The sequence below is a fragment of the Symphalangus syndactylus genome, chromosome 19 (assembly GCF_028878055.3).
Source record: "Symphalangus syndactylus isolate Jambi chromosome 19, NHGRI_mSymSyn1-v2.1_pri, whole genome shotgun sequence".
Taxonomy (NCBI): Eukaryota; Metazoa; Chordata; class Mammalia; order Primates; family Hylobatidae; genus Symphalangus; species Symphalangus syndactylus.
Window position 1 is genome coordinate 74,813,794 of NC_072434.2, and position 19,900 is coordinate 74,833,693.

Here is a 19,900-nt window from a genome sequence, read left to right on the forward strand (position 1 = left end):
ATGCATGGCACATTTATACATATATAAATGCCACATATATATACATGCCACATATATATACATATATATACATGCCACATATACATATATAAACACATGTATACACGCCACATATATACATATGTAAACACATACATACACATATATACACACCACATATATATACAAACACCACATATATATACATATACACACACACCACAGATATATACATGTATATACATGCCACATATATACATATATACACGCCACATATACACATATATATACATGCCACATAGATATACATATATAAACGTCACGTATATATACACACCACATATATATACATATATACATGCCACATTTATATAAATGCCACATATATATACGCCACATATATACAAACAGCACATATAGACGCCACGTATATACATGCCACATATATACATATGTAAACACCACATATGTATACACACCACATATATATACACGCCACATATATATACATATATACAAACACTACATATATACATATATACATACACCACAGATATATACATATATATACATGCCACATATATATACATATATAAATGCCACATAGATATACATATATACATGCCACATATATATACATCTATATACATGCCACAGATATATACATATATATACATGCCACATATATACATATATATACATGCCACATATATATACATGTATAGACACCACAGATATATACATATATATACATGCCACATATATATACATATATAGACACCACAGATATATACATATATATACATGCCACATATATATGCATATATATACACACCACATATATATACATACACACACACACACACACACATATACACACATACAGTTTCTTTAAACATTTCAGAACAGACTTTCTACCTGCCTTGTAAGCTGGTTTTCTCTGACATATTCCTTTGTGGCAGCTTGTGGGCACAGCCTTTCTCAAGGCATGGGGTAACAATTAGTGTCAGGAATAGAAATGCAAGCACAAAAGGTCCTCCTAGCATGCCCATACTTGGAGTGCCTGCCCCTGTTCTTACAGTCGGTCCTTAGAGATAGATGGGATATAGGGAAACTGAGGCACAGAACCTACTGGAGCCAAGAGCCTAAGCCAGCTTCTAGTCTAACCCTGATTTCACAACAGAAAAGTCTCAGAAAGTCATTGCCTCCACCCTGGAGTCATCTGGGAAGACCAAGGCCAGGACCGAGTCCCCTGTTCTGACCCCAGTTGTCAGGGAGACGCTTGCAGAGGGCCCTCTTTCACCTGTCTGTCTCCAAACCCCTGCGCCAGCTCTGGGTGCTCCTCCTTCCCTGCTCTGCAGAGTCCCAGCCTGTCCTGGGTTCTGCTCACAATCCACATCTCTCAATGTCCATCTGTGTTGATGACTTGATACCAAAATGCATAAGGGAGTGCCTGTTAAACAAGAGAAGGCTAGCACCGCTTGGACCCAAACCACCTAGAAACTGCCTCACTTATTGGCCCCTCGAGAGGAAGCTCCTCGAGGGCAAGGCTGGCATCTGCTGAGCCAAGTACTGGGTGAGTCTCAAACACATTCCCCCAGGATGTAATGGAGCAGAGATGTCTTTGGATGTAATGGATTGATAAAGTGATGACTTTAGTTGACACCTTTTTTAAAAACAAATATTACTTCAATATTGCTTAATATCAAGAACTGACAGTTGTTTCTGCTTCAGTCCCAGTTTTGGGGAACCATAACTGACACGCCTTAGGACCTTCGTGAAGCATGAAAAGACCTATAAATAATAAGTTTTTCTGGATGCATGGCATGTATAAATGGGGATCTGTTAGGTTTTAAACCCCAAGACTCAGGCTATTATAGAGGATGTGGGGGCTGTTTCAGTAGAGTCTGACTGCCTTGAAAATCTGCGCTGCTCACCCCCAACCACAATCCCATCAGACAGACACATCAGAGCTAACAAGGCCACCTGTGCGAGACGGAGCTGGAGTTTCGTTATTGTTTTTCTAAGGTTCTTCATTTAGCTGATGCTTTGACACACGACAGGCAGTCCCTCCAGTGGCCAGAATCAGATTCCATTCATTCTGAATTCTTTGTTGAGAAGATTCCTGGCTGCTCAGAGTAACAGGGCAGCCTCAATACATACACACTTTACATGACAATGGAGAAAAACAGCATGAGGAGTGATTGACAGCAACAAGGGAGCTGGAAATGAAAGAGGCAATGATGGGCACTTAGCGAAAGCCTCCCCTAGCTCCTCTGATTGCACTGTCTTTCCCTGTTGGCAAGAGCTCCAGGTGAGCAGGTGGACGGAAATAAGGAAGGCAGGGTCCAGGTGACAACATCCTTGTGGTTGTTTCGCACAGGTCGGGTCCCCAGCACTGGGCTCCTCTGCCTGCACCATCTCCTCCCTGCCTCACTCATTGGCCCCTCGAGAGGAAGCTCCTTAGCAAATTTTATCGTGGAGCTGAACTGGTTTTGCCAGTTGGAATATTTGGTTTCCAGGCACGTCCATGTTTTCATATTATGTGCGTATTTGCAGAGTCAAAGGGGAAAGGAAGGCAGGAGTGAGAAAATTTAATTCTGCAATGTCAAAAGGATTTGCAAAAAATACTTAGGTGAAGGAGCTTTAGTGCACACAGTATAAAAAATTAATTAGAACCACAGACTTCATTATTTGAAACAAGAGCTTCGGGGAAGAAAAAAATGTGACTTTTTGTTTTTTAAGAACAAACATTAGAGATTTTTAAATGGGGATTTTTCTTTTTTTTTTTTTTTAAGAGACAGGATCTCTTGCTTAAGACTGGAGTGCAGGGGTGGGTATGACCATAGCTGACTGCAGCCTCAAACTCCTGTGCTCAAGCAATCCTCCCACCTCAGCCTGCAAGGAGCTAGGACAACGGGCATGCACCACCATGCCCTGCTAATTTTTTTAAAAAAATGCTTGTAGAGATGGGTTCTTGCTGTGTTGCCCAGGCTGGTCTTGAACTCCTGGCCTCAAGCGATCTTCCTGCCTCGGCCTCCCAAAGTGCTGGGATTACTGGCGTGAGCCGCCTGCACTCAGGCTGAAAGGGGTATTTGTGTTACTTGCTAAACCGGGCTCCTCAGATTTCCTTCAGGCTGGGTTGTGGTGTGCACTTTGATTTCTGGCTTGGTTGGTGGGTAACAGGTGCGTGGGTTGAGTTTGGTTGTTCGCTTGATTTGAGTGTTAGTAAAGAGGCATCGTACCCTGTGCTTTACAAGCGGCATGTTCAGAACTCAGCAGACATTGGTCCCTGCCATACAGAGCACCAGGGGGCTCAAGGGTAGCAGAGACAAGTTTCTCATATCCACCAAGGAGCTTGCACACCAGTAGAGAACAGACCACATAGAAATAGGCTTCTCAATGCTATGTTCTGTTCACACAAGCATCTCTCTTCCTGACATTTGGCCTGACGCGGTTCCTCTGGCTCCCCCGAGCAGAAAGCCCTAAGTGGGAGGATGGATGTGCCCAGACCAAGGCCTCCAGGCAGGGCTGCTTTCCAACAGCCAGGGGAGGAGCTGGTTCTGCTTTGTGTGGATCCCTTCTTGGGGTGAACCATCACTGGATCAAGCTTGCTTATGAAGGCATGCAAATTCCCCTACATCAAATCCTTGTGTTAATGACGAAGGGGTGGGTGCCCAGAGCGCTGGGGCTCAGAGGAGGGGACACCCACAGAAAGGTTGGGGCAGGAGAGGCTCTGAGTTTTGATCCAAGGCAGAGAATACGTTTCCTGGGTCCCCAGCAGCACCTGTGGCTGGTTTCCCATGGGGCTGCTGCAAGTTCCCCGGCCGTTCAGATGAGAGGCTGGGAAAAACGTGTCTATCTGTGAGTTTTTAATGCAGCCACAAGGTCCTGAATTCACACGGATCTGTTTGTACTCCTTTCCTTGTGCCCACACTCTAAGGCATTCTCCTGTGTCTTGCAGAAATGGGAACAGATCGAGGGCAACTCCAAGCTGAGGCATGTGGGCAGCAACCTGTGCCTGGACAGTCGCACTGCCAAGAGCGGGGGCCTGAGCGTGGAGGTGTGTGGCCCGGCCCTCTCGCAGCAGTGGAAGTTCTCGCTCAACCTGCAGCAGTAGGAGGGCCCAGGAGGCCCTGCCGTCCTGTCTCCTGCACCATTGGGTGGAGTCTGGTGATCACATTATTGATTATGTTTCTTAAACTTTCCGCGAAACTAATATACCTCAGTATTCCATCATGGTCTGAAAGTCGAACTTCGGCAAGGCACGGACGACTGTGCAGACACAGCAGCGGCAAGAAGCGAGAACTGCCCTCCCCCTCCTCTCGGTGCAGCCCAGCCGGGCCCCCTTCCCCAGGCCGGAGCGCCCCTCTTCCTTCCAGCTTTCACTTCTGCCGGCTCCGCAACTGAGTGACACCCAGCGACAACCGACCGGAGAGTGGTAGAAGCAACTGAATGGACGCGTGCGAGCTGAGGACAGGGCGGGAGAAGGGGGCACACATGCCCCAGGGGAGCGAGGAGAACTCTTGAAATCTCCATTTTCGATCCCATTGAAATCACATATGGTTTCCACAAAGCCGAGTCGTGTCACGTCGCAGGTTTACGTCGACAGCCCCTCTCTCTGCTCCTCCATCCCCAAGTGTCTTCCTGGCCCAGACTCCCCTCCACCTGATGTACTTGCTATATTGAGGATGAAGTTTTCTATGGTGGGACACTAAATATAAAGCTCTATAGAGAAAGAATGTACCGTCAGTTCCCTATGGTTTCTGTAGGTCATCATCATCTTGTAACTTCCCCACAAAGCCGTTCGCAGCTTCTGGGAGAAGGGGCCAGAGCCCGGTGAGGCCAGTTTCTCACGGAGGGAGGAGGTGGCCTTTGTCCCCTGGAGCCCGATCAGCCAGTTGGTGCTACTGCTGTGGCCAGCTGGGGGGCTTCCTCCAGACCACCGGCCTCGGCCCCGGCATCCCTGTTGGGCGTCAGTCAGCCTGAGAGTCACTACTGTGCGTCAGAATCCACTTTGCGTGCTGTGCGTATCTGTGAACCTGGAGGGGTTACTTACTTTGACAGATATCACTTTGGGTCTTTTTACATTAAATTTCTTTTCTCTAAGGAATATAAAACATACCCCATAGCTCTCAATGTGAGCCAGCGACAGGGCAGACCAATGATGCCAGGCAGCTGTCACATGCTAGCATTGGCCTCATTGTGATCTGAGCCCTGCACGCTGGGCCTTCAGAATTAATGGCCAGCAGTGTCAGGGATGAGCCTGTCAGCCTGGGCACAGGCCTGGCTCACAGTCCTGCACACCTGCTGGCCTGGGGAGCTCCAGCCAGGCAGCGAGTCCTGCCCCACCCACAGCTCCCTCCCACATCCCACCTGGCCAAGGTGACTACTTCAGGGGGCTTTGGGGAAAGAATTAGGAAGGGTCAGAACCAAACAATGCCTGCTCATTTACACTGAGGATTCGGGGCAGGAGACAGTAGCCTTGGGGTCCTGTTAAGCCACAGACAGTTATGAACTGAAAGTCATAACGGGGAGAGGTGCCTGGCGTCTGCCTGGGTACTCAGGAACGTTCCTCGTCACCCCTGCCACTCTGTGGTCAGTGCCCTGCTTCCTCCTCCACTCCCGGCCACCTTCTCCAGCGCCGCACACACAGATGCTCAGTCTCAGAGAGGCTGGCACGGCCTGGCAGTCTGAGAAAAGTGTCAGTTAGGCACACCTGCAGGCCCCTCGGAGGGACAGCGGCGGCCTTGGAGTTAGGAGCCATCCTGGGAGGTTGTGCCGGTGCCATGCTCCTCCCTGTGTCTTGTATGAAAGGGGCCACTGTGTGTCTTCCTCCCCGGCAGGAGCCCCACGGGTGTGCACTGTAGGACAGTGGTGCCGAGGTGGAAGCCTGGCTGGAGGGCTGCCCTGTAGGTCTTCTCTTCCCGCCTCCCCTGCCATGCAACCAGATGTGTTCTGAGTGGGCAGCATGGCCCCATGCCGGAGTAACTCCGCACACTTCTGTCTTTCACAGTGGGCACTTGGGGGGAGCCTGAGGAAAACCCCCTTAGGTACCTGTGCGAGGCTGTGGAATGCAGGCCAGAGCAGGGCGTGCTTAGCCCCCAGCACCAGGTTCTTTTGTCAGACCCTGTCACCTGCGAGCTGCTACTACTGTTAGGAGGGAAAAAAATTGATGAATCTGGCTTGTATTAAAATCACGTTTTTCGATGAATCCTTTGCCCCCACACCTTCACCCCGCCTGCACCCTCAGGCCCTCTCAGCCTTCGTATCATCGGATGTGTCTACCCAGGCCCTTGTGCGGCCCATGCCCTGGGGGCAGCGTCCGGTCCCCGAGCTGGGTGGCGGCTTTGGATGGTCCAGGAGCAGGAGTGGGCTGGGGAGGGGTCCTTTGCGGTGAGCTATGTTTACATGACACAGTGTGCCAAAGTGACTTACTGTGGTTGCGTTATTTTTTAGTCATCAGGACTATCTCACCCTCCCACTCCTGTTTTTAAAACTCAGAATTCTTTCCTAAGAGCCCTTCGAGCAAAGCGTGCCGAAGTTAGTTGTCTTCTCTGTGGTGGTCCTTTCTTATGTCTTCATAAAAGCTCAGATGATGGTATCTGTGAGTATGTTTTGCAAATTCAAAATATAGTTTGGTAATTTTTTTTTCCAGTTGATTTTTAAAAAGAACTGCTGTACAGAGCTTGTACTTTGTCCATTTTATAGATGGAAACCATCCTTGAAAATTGTTTAACTTAAATAAAGAGAAGATACTTTCTAGATACTGCTCTTTGTGGCCAGAGTCTGTCCTGGTGTGTGAGGGCTGGGTGGGGCGGGTGCGGGGACTGGGATTGAGGTCAGCCTTCTGCAGCTCCTGCTCAGTGGCCGTTTCTTATCACCCTTTGCAGATGTGCTTTTATTGCTGTGCCCTTTGGTTGGTTATTCTTATTTGTAATAATAATCATTATCATTTGTGGAGTGTTTATGATGTGCCAGGCACCCAGCCAAGCCCTTAAATATATTTGCATTTTACAGCCACAGGGGAAGCTGGTGAGGGAAGTTGCTAGCCTGCTCAAGATCACGTCCTTCCTGTGTACCTGCCTGGAGCCAGCCCTTGGCACTTGCACCCAGACCCTGTGCTCCAAACCAGGGTGGCAAATATTTTTACAGTTTTTCAAGTAGTTAAGATTTATAGACTTGTTTACCAGTTACCTGGGGTTCTCCAGTTCCATCCAAGCCTCTCTGAGTTTCTTCAGATACTATTTATTTTTTATTATTTTTTTTATTTTTATTTTTATTTTTTTGAGATGGAGTCCTGCTCTGTCGCCTAGGCCAGAGTGTGGTGGCGCAATCTCTGCTCACTGCAACCTCCATCTCAGTGATTCCAGCAATTCTCCCGCCTCAGCCTCCAAAGTAGCTGGGATTACAGGCACTCACCACCATACCTGGCTAATGTTTTGAATTTTTAGTAGAGATGAGATTTCACCATATTGGCCAGGCTGGTCTTGAACTCCTGACCTCGAGTGATCCGCCAGCTTTGGCCTCCCAAAGTGCTGGGATTACAGGCGTGAGCCACCGCACCCGGCCTTCAGTACCTTTTAAATTCCTACATTTGAGCCAGGCCACAGTAGTGCGTGCCTGTAATCCCAGCTATTCAGGAGGCTGAGGCAGGAGGATCACTTGAGCCCAGGAGTTTAAGACCAGCCTGGGCAACGAAGCAAGATTCCCATCTCAACAACAGAAAGAAAAATACCTACATTTGAACAGCCCCACAAGGGTACAAGGAAACATAACCTTGACCAATTATTTAACAATTTTTTTTTTCAAGACAGAGTCTCACTTTGTCACCCAGGCTGGAGTATGGTGGTGCGATCTTGGTTCACTGCAACCTCTGCTTCCCAGGTTCAAGTGATTCTCCTGCCTCAGCCTCCCGAGTAGCTGGGATTACAGGCCCCCACCACCACACCCGGCTATTTTTTTTTGTATTTTTAGTAGAGACCGGGTTTCACCATGTTCCCAGGCTGGTCTCAAACTCCTGACCTGAAGTGATCCACCCGCCTCAGCCTCCCAAAGTGCTGGGATTACAGGCATGAGCCACTGCATCTGGCCCAATTATTTAGCGATTTTGATTGACATTGGGGTGAGGTAGGAGGTTGGCCACTGGCAGGACTGGCCCAAATGAGTGTCTGAAACCTTCTAGAGACCACATGTAATCCATTTTCTTTCCCTATTGTTTGGGACACCAAAAATTTGCTGCCATCTGAGAAAACTAAAGGAACTCTCAGCATCGTTTTGTAGCACCCATGGGAGCCCCTTAGGGATCCTGTGTGTGGTTCCTGCTCTGGCAACAGGGAGAGGTTTATTTATTCGGTAACTATTTGTTGAAACACTGTGTTGCACTGATAGTCCCAAAGAAGACCTAGGGTGAGGAGGAAACACGTTAAATGGCGACAAATAGGACAAGCCAAATGCAGGCTCTCAGCCTGGGGGGTACTGCACCCTTGTTGGAGCCGTGTCTCAAAGATTCTGTGGGATTTGGACTTGGCGAGGGAGAGCGTTGCTGGCAGGGGCGCAGTGTCTGAGAGGTCCCAGCACTGGGACATAGCAGCAAGATCCCCTGATGGGCACAGCCCAGGAGGAAGAGGACAGACTGGCAGGCGGGCCCGTGTGTGAGCATTGTGAATGCTGGGGAAGGCTGTAGGGGTGGGGAATGACAGGAGTTCCTGACTGGAGCAGAGAGGGTCAGACTTGCAATGCTTTTCAGAATGAAATATCCAACCCAACTCAGCGATTGGATTCTGCAGTATAACTTCACATTCTCAAGAATATTCAGCCAGAAAAATAAAACGCCTCTGACACACTTTTCTGTTCATGGACTTACCTACAGAAGAGAAGAGAAAAGAAAACTCTCTTCTCAGCAGTTCTTGCCTATTTCTCAGCAATCTCCTAATACAATGTATACGTATTTGATGTTATGCATTGTGTGTGCCTGCAAATAACATACATCCTGTTTCCAAAAGCTACTGTCTCCCTTAGGGTTCCAAAGAGGTAAAGAGGAGTGTTCACTCAGCAGTTTCTGCCTGAGCTCCTGGGGCCTCAGGCTAGGGTGGTCTGGGCAGGAGGCTACAGAGAAGACCTTTTGGTCCTCAGCCCAGGTGACACCCACAGGTGACTCAGATTTGAACCAGACTCTGGATGCAATTATAAGGAGCATCATAGAGCAGTAGCCATGATCTGCTCTTCAGGAATAAAGACCCAGTCTCAACAAGGCGCCAGCCTCCTGAAAGGCATGGAAAGAACCCTTGGGGGCACCGAAGCCACTGATTCACATTGCTGCGGAGTTTCCCCGAGACTGTCCTCCTTGCTCTCAAGTTGGCAGAATTCCCTATTGGAGAGCTTCCATAAAAAGCCCACCTAAATGGAGGCTAGATTAAAAGAGATGTTGTCTTGTATAACAAGAAATCCAAAGGTGATGGGATTCCACGTTGATCCTGGGGCTTGACATTGCTGTGGACAAACTGCTCCCTATCCAAGCACCCCTCCCCTCCATCCCCTCCCATCACGGTTCATTTAGTCCAGTGGGTGCTAGGGTCTCCGTCTGTTCATGTCGCTGTAAAGGAATACTGGAAATGGTAGGTTATTTGGCTCATGGTTCTGCAGATCGTACAAGGAGCATGGCTCCAGCGTCTGCTTCTGGAGAGGTCTCAGGAAGCTTCCACTGGTGGTGGAAGGCAGAGGGGAGCAGGCATCGCATGGCGAGAGGGGCGGGAGGAGCCAGGCTCTTTTCAACAATCAGTTCTCACTCACTCCTGTGATAATGGCACCAAGCCATTCAGGAGGGACCCACCCCCACAGTCCAAACACTTCCACCACGCCTGACCTCCAACATTGAGGGTCAAAGTTCAACATGAGACTTGGAGTGGACAGACGTCCAACATTTATCACTCAACAGACCTGGAGCGTGCTGCCTCCTGTGCGTCTTTGTTTTCTGACTTAGGGAAGACGCATCTTTGCCAATGACCGCCCCACCCCTTAGACTCTCCACCTCCTCCCATGTCATGAAGTGGGTTCTGCTGGCAAGGAGGACAGGGAAGGGATGACTACTCATTGAGCAGCCCAGTGCCCACCACACTTGCCATCACTGGAAGAATTCTGGCAGCAGCAGATGGATAGGGGTGGCAGCGTGGTCTCAGGATTCCTTCATCCTGAGAGAGGCAGTCGCAGACCCTGCTGAGCCCCTTCACCCTGTTGATGCCATGGACTCCGTCGTGAGCCATCAACCCAGGGCCTCCACTCAGAAGGTGTTCAAATGAATAAAACACATTGATTACATGGGATTACAAAGAAGACTAATTATACCGAGACACAGTTATCAAAATATTTTCCTAATATGTGCTTCTTAATGCATTAAATAACAAGTCTTCCTGTCTAATTGCTGCCATAAAGTAGTGATGAGCATAAGCAATGTTTTGAAAAAGCTACAATAATTAATGTGATGAAAATACCTGTGATTTTTTAATTAGTGACAAAGTTCCTATTTTGTTGTCGACATTCGTAGTAGAGTGTTCCATTTCAGTTGGAGGTTGTGAAAATAACAATGTCATTTTTCCCATCTAAGTTGCTGGACCCCCTAAATTCTAAGCATTTCCATGTCACTGAGATGCATGGTCCCCACTGTCCCGGAGCCTCCGTGACTTTGTCATCTCCCTGCTGCAGGGTCAAAGGGGTGTTCTCTAGGGCCCAGGCAGCTGCCCAGAGCTCTGATCCTGATTCTGAGAGCGAAAACGGGAATAGACCACCCTTGAGGACAGGTGCTGCTTGAGCCAAGAGACTCACAGTCGGTCACCTGATTTGCATTTATATTGAGAAATCACAGCTGGAGGGTACCCTGGCAGATGGGTGAGGCTGAGCCACTCAGAGGCTGTAGGGAAGCCACGCCATCCTCCCAATGCCCACCCATTGATCTGTGACACGTGGGCCAAGGGGCGTGGGATTTTGCTGGTCAGCTTCTCTCCTGTTGAAGCCACATGGGAAGGAAGTGGGCAGAAGACTGCTCGGCAAGCAAGGAGCCAGAGTACAGAATGCGAGGACTTTCACAGAGTGCCTCTTGAGGTGGAAAGACGGAGGCGTTTCTGCGCTGCTGCGGGCGTGGCCTCAGCCAGGATAACGTCACTCGGAGACTGCTTGGCCTGGACTCCAGCTCAGGATGTGCAGGGTGGGTGCTGCCTGATGCCTCTCTGAGCTCCTCATCTGGGCCTGCCAGGTCTGCAGCAGGAGGGCGGGCAGGATGGGAAGGAGCCCATCTTGGGACAGAGCATGTAAATGCATGGCCACCACTGTCGGGTCCACACAGGAGTGAAGTCCAGGAGTGAAAAGAAAGGCTTGAGGGAAAGGAAGAGGGGCGGACAGAGGAGGTGGCACTGGGTGTGACTTCTCAGGCCCTGGAATGGGTGTCCCACCCTCCAAATAACCTCTCATCTCTACACAAAGATGTTGTTACCCCCATTTTACCCCTGGGGAAACTTAGGCTCTGATCAGCTAAGTCATTTGCCTAATTTACCCACACAGTGCCAAGTTAAGCACCCAGGCTGTGACTGTCCTCTTCCTGGTCCGGTGGGGACACGAAGACAGGAGGTGATGGGAAGCAAATGGGCCTTTGGTCGTAGCCAGGGGAGGGGCAGTGACTCCTGTTGCTAACAGGAAAAGCTGGAGTCGCCTCCACCCACTGGCTCATGAGGGCTGGAGGGGAGGAGTCAGGAGGCTCTGGGGTGGGAGAGACGGGCTCCACTGCTGCATCCTGCCACCCACCACCTGTGTCACCATGGGATGTTACTGAGCCTGCTCTGTGAAATGGGGGCCCTTCTGTTCACCCTGGAAGATCATTGTCAGGATCGGAGGGGAAGCATGAAAAGTGCCTCCTGGCCACGCAGTGGCTCTGTCTGCAATCCCAGCACTTGAGGAGGCCAAGGCAGGAGGATCACTTGAGTCCAGGAGTCTGAGACCAGCCTGGGCAACATAGTGAGACCCCCATCTCTACAAAATAATAATAATAATAAGCTGGGCATGGTGATGCACCCCTGTGGTTGGGCTACTCGGGATGGCTTGAGCCCAGGAGTTTGAGGCTGCAGTGAGCCATAATTGCACTGCTGTACTCCAGCCTGGAGCAAAACCCTGTCCCCCCCAATTTTTTTTTTTAATTTGCCTCCTGATCCAGGCCAGCCCAGGGCAGCAGCCCGGCTCCCATGAGCCTCCCCAGCTTTCCCAGCAGGTCTGCGGGGCCATCCACAAGGAACGGGACTGGAGCAGGGGAGGCTATGGGATCTTCACAACCGCCAAGTCTTCAGGGAATGCGGGATGGTGCAGGGACCCGGGAAATAAGGGTGGAGGTGTTAGCCCTGCATTTTTACAGCCTAGAAGTGATGTCAGAGACCACCAGAGAGGGGGACGGCAGAGAGAGGAAGGACAGACGCCAGGAAACACAGATCTACACACAGGCTGGAAAGGACCCAGCAAGATGATATTGGCTGGGCAGAGGCAGCTGGAAGGAAAGGAAGGAAGGTGCAGGACAAACGAGGCTGCCCCGCGGCCCGAGCTGCAGTGAGCTCTGGGAAGAGGTACCTGGATTTTTGGCAACAAGGATTGGCCCGATGCCGGCAGGTGAGGAGCATCCTCCTCACGTGAGGAACACGGGGCTGGAGCAGGGGAGGACAGGGTATGTGGCCGCTGGTTCAGGGGGGGATGTCTGGGAAGGACCTGAGAAACTGGGACTGATGGGACAGCGAGGGGCCAGAGAACTCTCCAGAAGCTTCTGGCTCCAGGGCAGAGAGCCGAGCTGAGGGGCGGCGTGGGTAGCCACTGTTTCCCTCCCACTCCCCAGCCCCCTGGATTTTGAGGCTGTCTGCACTTCATATGTTTGAGAGAAACCCACGATTGTAGAGCTGAAGATGTAGAATTTGGCCCGCAGGTAACTGCACACCAACCAGGACCAGCCCTGCTCGTGAGCTTCACTGCGGCACTCATTTCATCACACAAGGGGCCAACCAGAGGCCAATTCAGGAGATGTCAATGTCTGTGCGCCTCCGCCCCAAAATTCATAGATTGAAATCCTAACCCCCAAGGCAATGGTATTAGGAGGTGGGGTCTTAGGGAGGTGGGCAGGTCACGAGGATGGCCCTGATCCAGTCTGACTGCTGTGCTTATAAGAGATGATGACACAGACGCACACAAAGGGGTGGCCACGTGCGGAAGCAAGGAGAAGACAGCCGTCCCATGCCATGGAGAGGCTTCAGGAGCAACCAACCCTGCAGACACCTTGATGCTGGACTTCTGGCATCCGGGGCTGTGCGTTGTGCAAGCCCCCAGCCTGCACTATTTTGTTCTGGCAGCCCCAAGCTGACTCATACAAGCCTGGAGCCCTCACAATTCCCACACGCCACATGCATGGCTCAGCTGCACCTCCTGCCAGCTCCAAACCCCATGGCACAGGGTGCACACTGTGTGTCCATATGGTCAGCTTTCAGCCCTGGACAGGGCTTCTAAGGTCCCATCCCATGACATGCGCCTCAGCATCTGGGTCCTCCTTCCGACACTCCCAACATGTGTTCTGGCATCAGCTGGGGGGCCACGCTTGTGCCGGGAGCTTAGAAGATGAGAGCTAATGTTCACTGGGCACCTGCCATGCTCCAGAAATGATGCCAGCTTCTCATTCAGGGCTCACTTCCACCTTTCAACAGATGGACCAAGTAGGACTTAGAAAGCTTAAGGCATACGTGAGTCATGTCAGAACAGGAATTTGAACCCAGCTCTCAAACTTCAAAGCCCTGTTCTTTGTATGACACTTGTGCTTCTCAAACCTTGCTTCATATTCCAGTTACCTTGGGAGTGAAACAACAACAATGTCCACCTGCAATCCCTGGAGCTAAGCTCTGCTGTGTTTGCAAAGCTCCCCAGAGGCTCAGAAAGCACAGGTGGGTTGGAAACCAAACCAGTGCTTCCCCAACCTCAGTGCACAGCAGAGTCTCCAGGAGGGCTTGTTAAAACAGAGTCCCAGGGCCCAGTCCCCAAGTTTCTTATTCTGCAGGACTGGGGTGGGATTTGAGAATTCATATTTCTTTTCTTTCTTTTCTTCTCCTTCTTCATTTTTTTTTCTTTCTTTCTTTCTTTTCAAGATGGAGTTTCCCTCTTGTCCAGGATGGAGTGCAGTGGTGCGATCTCGGCTCACTGCAACCTCTGCCTCCTAGGTTCAAGTGATTCTCATGTCTCAGCCTCCAGAGTAGCTGGGATTATAGGCACCCGCCACCAAACCCAGCTAATTTTTGTATTTTAGTAGAGATGGGGTTTCACCAGGTTAACCAGGCTGGTCTCGAACTCCTGACCTCAGGTGATCCATCCACTTCGGCCTCCCAAAGTGCTGGGATTACAGGCATGAGCCACCATGCCTGTCCTCGTCTTCATTTTTTTTAGAGAGAGAGTCACCCACACTGGAGTGCAGTGTTGTCAATCATAGCTCACTCCAGCCTTGAACTCCCAGGCTTAAGCAATCTACCCACCTCAGCCTCCAGGGTAGCTTGGGACTACAGGTGCACAACACCATGCCTGGCTAATTTGTTGTATTTATTGTAGACACTGGGTTTCACTATGTTGCCCAGGGTGGTCTCAAACTCCTAGTCTCAAGCAATCACCCACCTTGGACTCCCAAAGTGTTGGGATTACAGGCATGAGCCACTGTGCCTGGCGGAAGTTTATAGTTCTAATGACTCCCAGATGATGCTGATGCTGCTGGCCTGGGAACCACACTTTGAGGAGGCACAAGGCACTTAGTTCAGGCCGTGGTTAGTTTAGACAATAGGGATCGCCCACACTTCATACCAAAGGGTTATTACTGAGTCGCATGGCAGCCTGCAGAAGCAGTAGTGGGTAGGGCTTAGGTTGTGGTTCTGGGGCCGGACTCCTTGGTTCATGGCCTCGGGTCCTCTATTCCTGTGCCCTTGGATGCTTCATGGCTCAGATGTGGACCCTGTTACATGACCTCAGTCTCACCATCTCCGCTCTCTCTACTCAGTTTCCTCCTCAGTTAAATGGGGAAATGAAATTCACAAAGTTGGCCATGCGCGGTGGCTCACGCCTGTAATCCCAGCACTTTGGGAGGCCGAGGCAGGTGGATCACGAGGTCAGGAGATTGAGACCATCCTGGCTAACACGGTGAAACCCTGTCTCTATTAAAAATACAAAAAATTAGCTGGGCATGGTGGCGGGCGCCTGTAGTCCCAGCTACTCGGGAGGCTGAGGCAGGAGAATGGTGTGAGCCTGGGAGGCGGAGCTTGCAGGGAGCCGAGATTTCGCCACTGCACTCCAGGCTGAGCAACAGAGCAAGACTCCATCTCAAAAAAAAAAAAGAAAGAAAAGAAAAGAAAAAAAAGAAAAGAAAAGAAATTCACAAAGTTAGAGCCATGGGGTGGTGAGATTCTCTCACTCCCCCTCTACCATGACCTGCTTCGTCAGAAAACCATTCCCCCTTCTGCTGCTTGAAGGGCTTTAATATCATGGATCTGCACCTCATAGTTTCAATTTGGAATTTTTTAGTTCAGAGGACTTTGAGTGATAGACATTTTAAAAATCAAAGTAGGTTACAAAATGAATAAGGGTTGCAGAGAGTATTCAAATGCGGACAGTGAGAGCTCATGGAGGTGAAGAATCAGGCCTTGATCTGCGCAGTTACCCAGAAAGTAGAATCCCTCATGGATGCTGAGCTTGGGGCTGAGGCCACCGGCTCCCTCTCTGCACTTTAGAAACAGGTCTGCATGTAACCCACCTAAACACAGCCCTCTAACCTCTCTGTTTTTCTTCTCCTGGATGAAAGATTTGGGTGATGAATAAAATGATAGGCTGGGCCACCCTTTTCCACCTCACCTGAAGGGCCAGGAAATAGAACTAAGAAGTGTGTTTAAGCAATCATTTTAGGCCTGGGGCAGTAGCTCACGTCTATAATCCCAGCACTTCGGGAGGCTGAGGCGAGAAGATCACTTGAGCCCAGGGGTTGGAGACCAGCCTGGGCAACATAGTGAGACCCTGTCGCTACAAAAAATAAAAAAAATTAGCCAGGTGTGGTGGTGTGCGCCTGTGGTCCCAGCTACTTGGATGGCTGAGGTGGGAGGATCACTTGAGCCTAGGAGTTGGAGACTGCAGTGAGCTGTGACTGTGCCACTGCCCTCCAGCCTAAGCAAAAGAGTGAGACCCTGTGTGTAAAAAAAAGGAAGAAATCATCTTAGTATAAGTTCTTCCTTTTGAAGAATTTCAAACACTTAATTGCTTTGTTTGTGCTGACTCTTTAAGGAAGCAGCTGGGTATAGGGCCAGCTCCCTGGGGGGAGTGGTGAGGTGGGGAGCGGTGAGGGGGCAAGTGGTGAAGCGGGGAGTGGCAGGTCTTCCTCTAGGGTGGCTGTTCTCTGCCCCTCACCCTGGGGGGCTGCTCTGCCGCCCGGCTCCTCACACTCTCCCTTGGACTCCAATGACGGCGTGACCTTGGGTCCTCTATTCCTGTGCCCTTACATGCTTCGAGCAGGCGAGGAAAGGGAGGAAACAGGTTCCTGGGGCTCTAGCCACGTCAGGTGAGTAGAATCAGGAAATGTCCACCACGTCCTCTTCCTGCTGCCAGGGAGAGCAGGGCTCCTGAGAAGGACGCCACATCCCGGCGAGGCGAGGTCGGAGAGGGGGCCGGGGCACAACTGCCAGAGTGATGGGCACCCTTGTCTGTCAAAAGCCCCTTTTCATAATGGCCGTTTTGGGAGAAGAGAAGCTCAGGCTGACAGCTTGGGTCTCACACACCTGACTGACTGTCATTAATTGCCTCTCGCAGGCTCTTGCCCTCTCCACCTCTCTCTCTTTCCTTCTTCCTCCCTCTCTCTCTCAACCTGCCTCTCTCTTTCCCTCCCCTCTCTCTCTCAACCTCTCTTTCCTGTTCCCTCTCTCTTTCCCTCTCCCTCTCTCTCTTTTTCTCTCCCTCCCTCTCTCAACCTGCTTCTCTCCCTTCCTCTCTCTCCTTCTCTTGCTCTAAAAACTCAGATGTTTTCTCCCCAAACATGTTTTTTTGTGTGTTTATTTGTTTGTTTTTGTTTTTGTTTTAATTTTAGCCAAGGTAGTCCCAGAGACAGCAAATCCAAATCATGAGGCCGTCTCAGGGGTGCATTATTCCAGGGAGGGCCTCTCTGACGTGTCCATGGGAGAGACCCTTAGAGCAAGGAGCAGATGGGAAAGCTCGTGGACACAGCCTGCATGTCAGCGGCCTGGGTCCAAAGCCAGGTCTTTCCAAGAGCCGTTGCCTGGGCAATGAAATGGAGAGATTTTGAAAAGCCTCTCTCAGCGTGTCCACACCTGTCCTGCTGGCACGCCACCTGTGGTGTCATTAAAATCACTTGTCCTGTGGGGGCTCCTGCTAAAACGTGTCTCCCAGAGGGGAGAGCCACAGTTCATTAACTTGATTATTAAGATTCATTAACTTGACTCATCCACTACTAACTAACCCCGCACTGCCCTGAGAATCAGATGATGGCCTCACAGGCAGCAAGAGAAGGCAGAGACCCAGAGAGCCAGATGCACCCGTGTCCATGTGTGGACCAGGCAGCATGCTCTAGTGGAAGGCACCTGTGCTCCCGATGCCTGGCTGGACTCTTCAGGTGGGTCACGCTGCCATCCTGGAGATGAAGAGCCCCCTCCAATAAGCTTGTTAAGGCTTTTCCCTGAGAGCTTTGTGTGAAGGCACCTTCCTGTTAGGAAACCACACAGATGTTCACTGCCCTCAGGATTAAACCATGTGCATGCTGGCATCCAGGCTGGGACACACTGGCATCCAGGCTGGGATACACTGGCATTCAGGCTGGGAGGCTCTGAGGACCCAGGACAGGTGGGATTTGAGGCGGAGGAGTCAGTGAACAGGGGGAACCAGCAGGCGGGCGTCAGTGAGCAGCTGAATGCAGCTGGAGAGAAACGAGAAGCTAAGCCTGAGAATGGACGCCAGCCCCATCACCCTCTCGGCCTGAGGATGCTGGGTATGCTGTGGTGCTGTCATTTTGGAAGGAGACAGATCCCAGGAACTTTCATCCCAGGAGGCCCGTGTCAACCTGCTTCTGTCCTCCTTCTGCAGGGACTATGCTGGCCTCTTCAAAGTCTGGGTCTTTCCAACCATCATTTGTGGAAAGACTTTATGGCAAGGACCATGCAAGAGGCAGCAGACAGGGACGTCATTCATGTGAGAATCTGCAGTGTCTCCCCGTGGGAAAGCCTGCTGTTTGGAGAGGGCAGGATGACCATAGACTTGCTCAGACTCGGTGGCCTGGAAGGTGCTGTGAGCGAATAGGTTAACAGCTTCAGGACAGAAGCCTTCAACCCCTTATCCTGCTCCCAAGCATTCAGGGAGAGGGGACTGGAGAGAGACTGGAATGGCTACAATGTGCTCAAGGAATGAAATGGCTTGTGGAGGGCTGCCCAGAGATGGTGGGTCCAGTTCAGATCAGCTCTGCCTCTGTTCATAATCCCACCCAACCAGGCATCAGCCAGAGCTGACCTGCAGGCCAGAAAGAAAGAAGGGGCCAGAAAGTTTAGTTCCATGAGGGCCAGATGGCCTGAGCAATGCCCATCAGTCGGACTTGTCTTGGGGATCGCTAAGATACAACTGTGCTGAAAGTTATACTGTTAGTGAAAAAGAAAACACACTCTGAGGCTGGGTGGGGTGGCTCATGCCTGTCATCTCAGCGACTCAGGAGGCTGAAGCAAGAGGATCGCTTGAGGCCAGGAGTTCAAGACCAGCTTGGGCAACACAAGACCTCATCTCTACAAAAATAAACAAACAAATAGATACGCTTTGATATAGTTGATACAATAATATCAACTGACACGTGGATAGTATTAGGTTGGTGCAAAAGTTATTGGGGTTTTTGCCATTCTGTTTAATAACTTTTGCACCAACCTATATTTATAGTAGATTGAATAATTGCCACACAAAGATGGTAAGTCCCAATCTCTCATATAGGAGCCATGAGCCCATAGGGTGGAGGCCGAAGCCACAGAGGGTTATCGCCAGCCCCGAGCCCTAATGGAACCTCTGCTGGAGTCCTTCATTGCATGAGACTCGTGACTCCTTTCTTCCTTTTACTGTTCCCTTTTGGAATGGGACTGTCTATCATTGTTTTGCTGTTATACCACACCTGTCCCAACATTGCTTTTGGAATAAATTGATATTCTAGTTTCACAGGTCCAGAGATAGAAAGGAATATTTTTCCAGGATGAATTAGATCCAGAGTCTAACCCATATCTTAATCAGATGCTGTGATTTGGAATTTCTGAGTTAATGAGATTTAGATGAGATTTTGGACGTGACTTGATTGTAATGGATTGAGACTTTTGGGAACGTTGAAATGGGGTAAATATATTTTGCATGTGGAACAGACATGAATCTTTGGAGACCCAAGGGAGGACTCTGGTAGGCTGAATAATGGCCTGACCAAAGATATTAGGTCTGCTATCCAAAAGACCATCAGAATGGCTAACTAGTAGGAAGGAGAGCTATACTGGCAGCATCAGCTTGCAAACCGGGAAGAGATCATCTCCAGTGTGGACTGAAGGTGCTCTCTTCAGAGGGGAAGGGAAACGCTGGGTTTTATGCCTAACAAGGTCTGCATTACACCAAAACTTTATACATATTCAGCAAGTTTGGGGGAGAAGCTATGCATGTTTATGAGGGGAGTTGAGCACATGTGCAGTGAGTAACCATATGTATAACATACATCCCATGTTCATTTTGGGGCAAGGTTTTAGCCTTAAAATGAAGTGGCATTTGGCTCAAGTCAGAAGGTGAACTATATGACACAAAGTTTGTGTGCAGCCTGTATAAGCTGCTGAAACTGGCTTCAAGTCTGCAGATGTTTATCAGAAAAGAACATTTG

The 19,900-nt window shown here is 50.1% G+C and overlaps 1 protein-coding gene across 2 annotated transcripts in view; it reads left to right on the plus strand.

The window, feature by feature from the left end:
- The window catches only part of GALNT2 (polypeptide N-acetylgalactosaminyltransferase 2), a 216,174-nt gene extending 209,428 nt beyond the window's left edge, over positions 1-6,746 (plus strand). For both annotated transcript variants that reach the window (XM_055234905.2, XM_063614004.1), the window contains exon 16: positions 3,944-6,746. In XM_055234905.2, coding sequence (XP_055090880.1) covers positions 3,944-4,099 — 156 coding nt within the window. In that variant the 3' untranslated portion in view covers positions 4,100-6,746. The remainder of the gene's footprint in view (positions 1-3,943) is intronic.
- Positions 6,747-19,900: the final 13,154 nt, after the last annotated feature.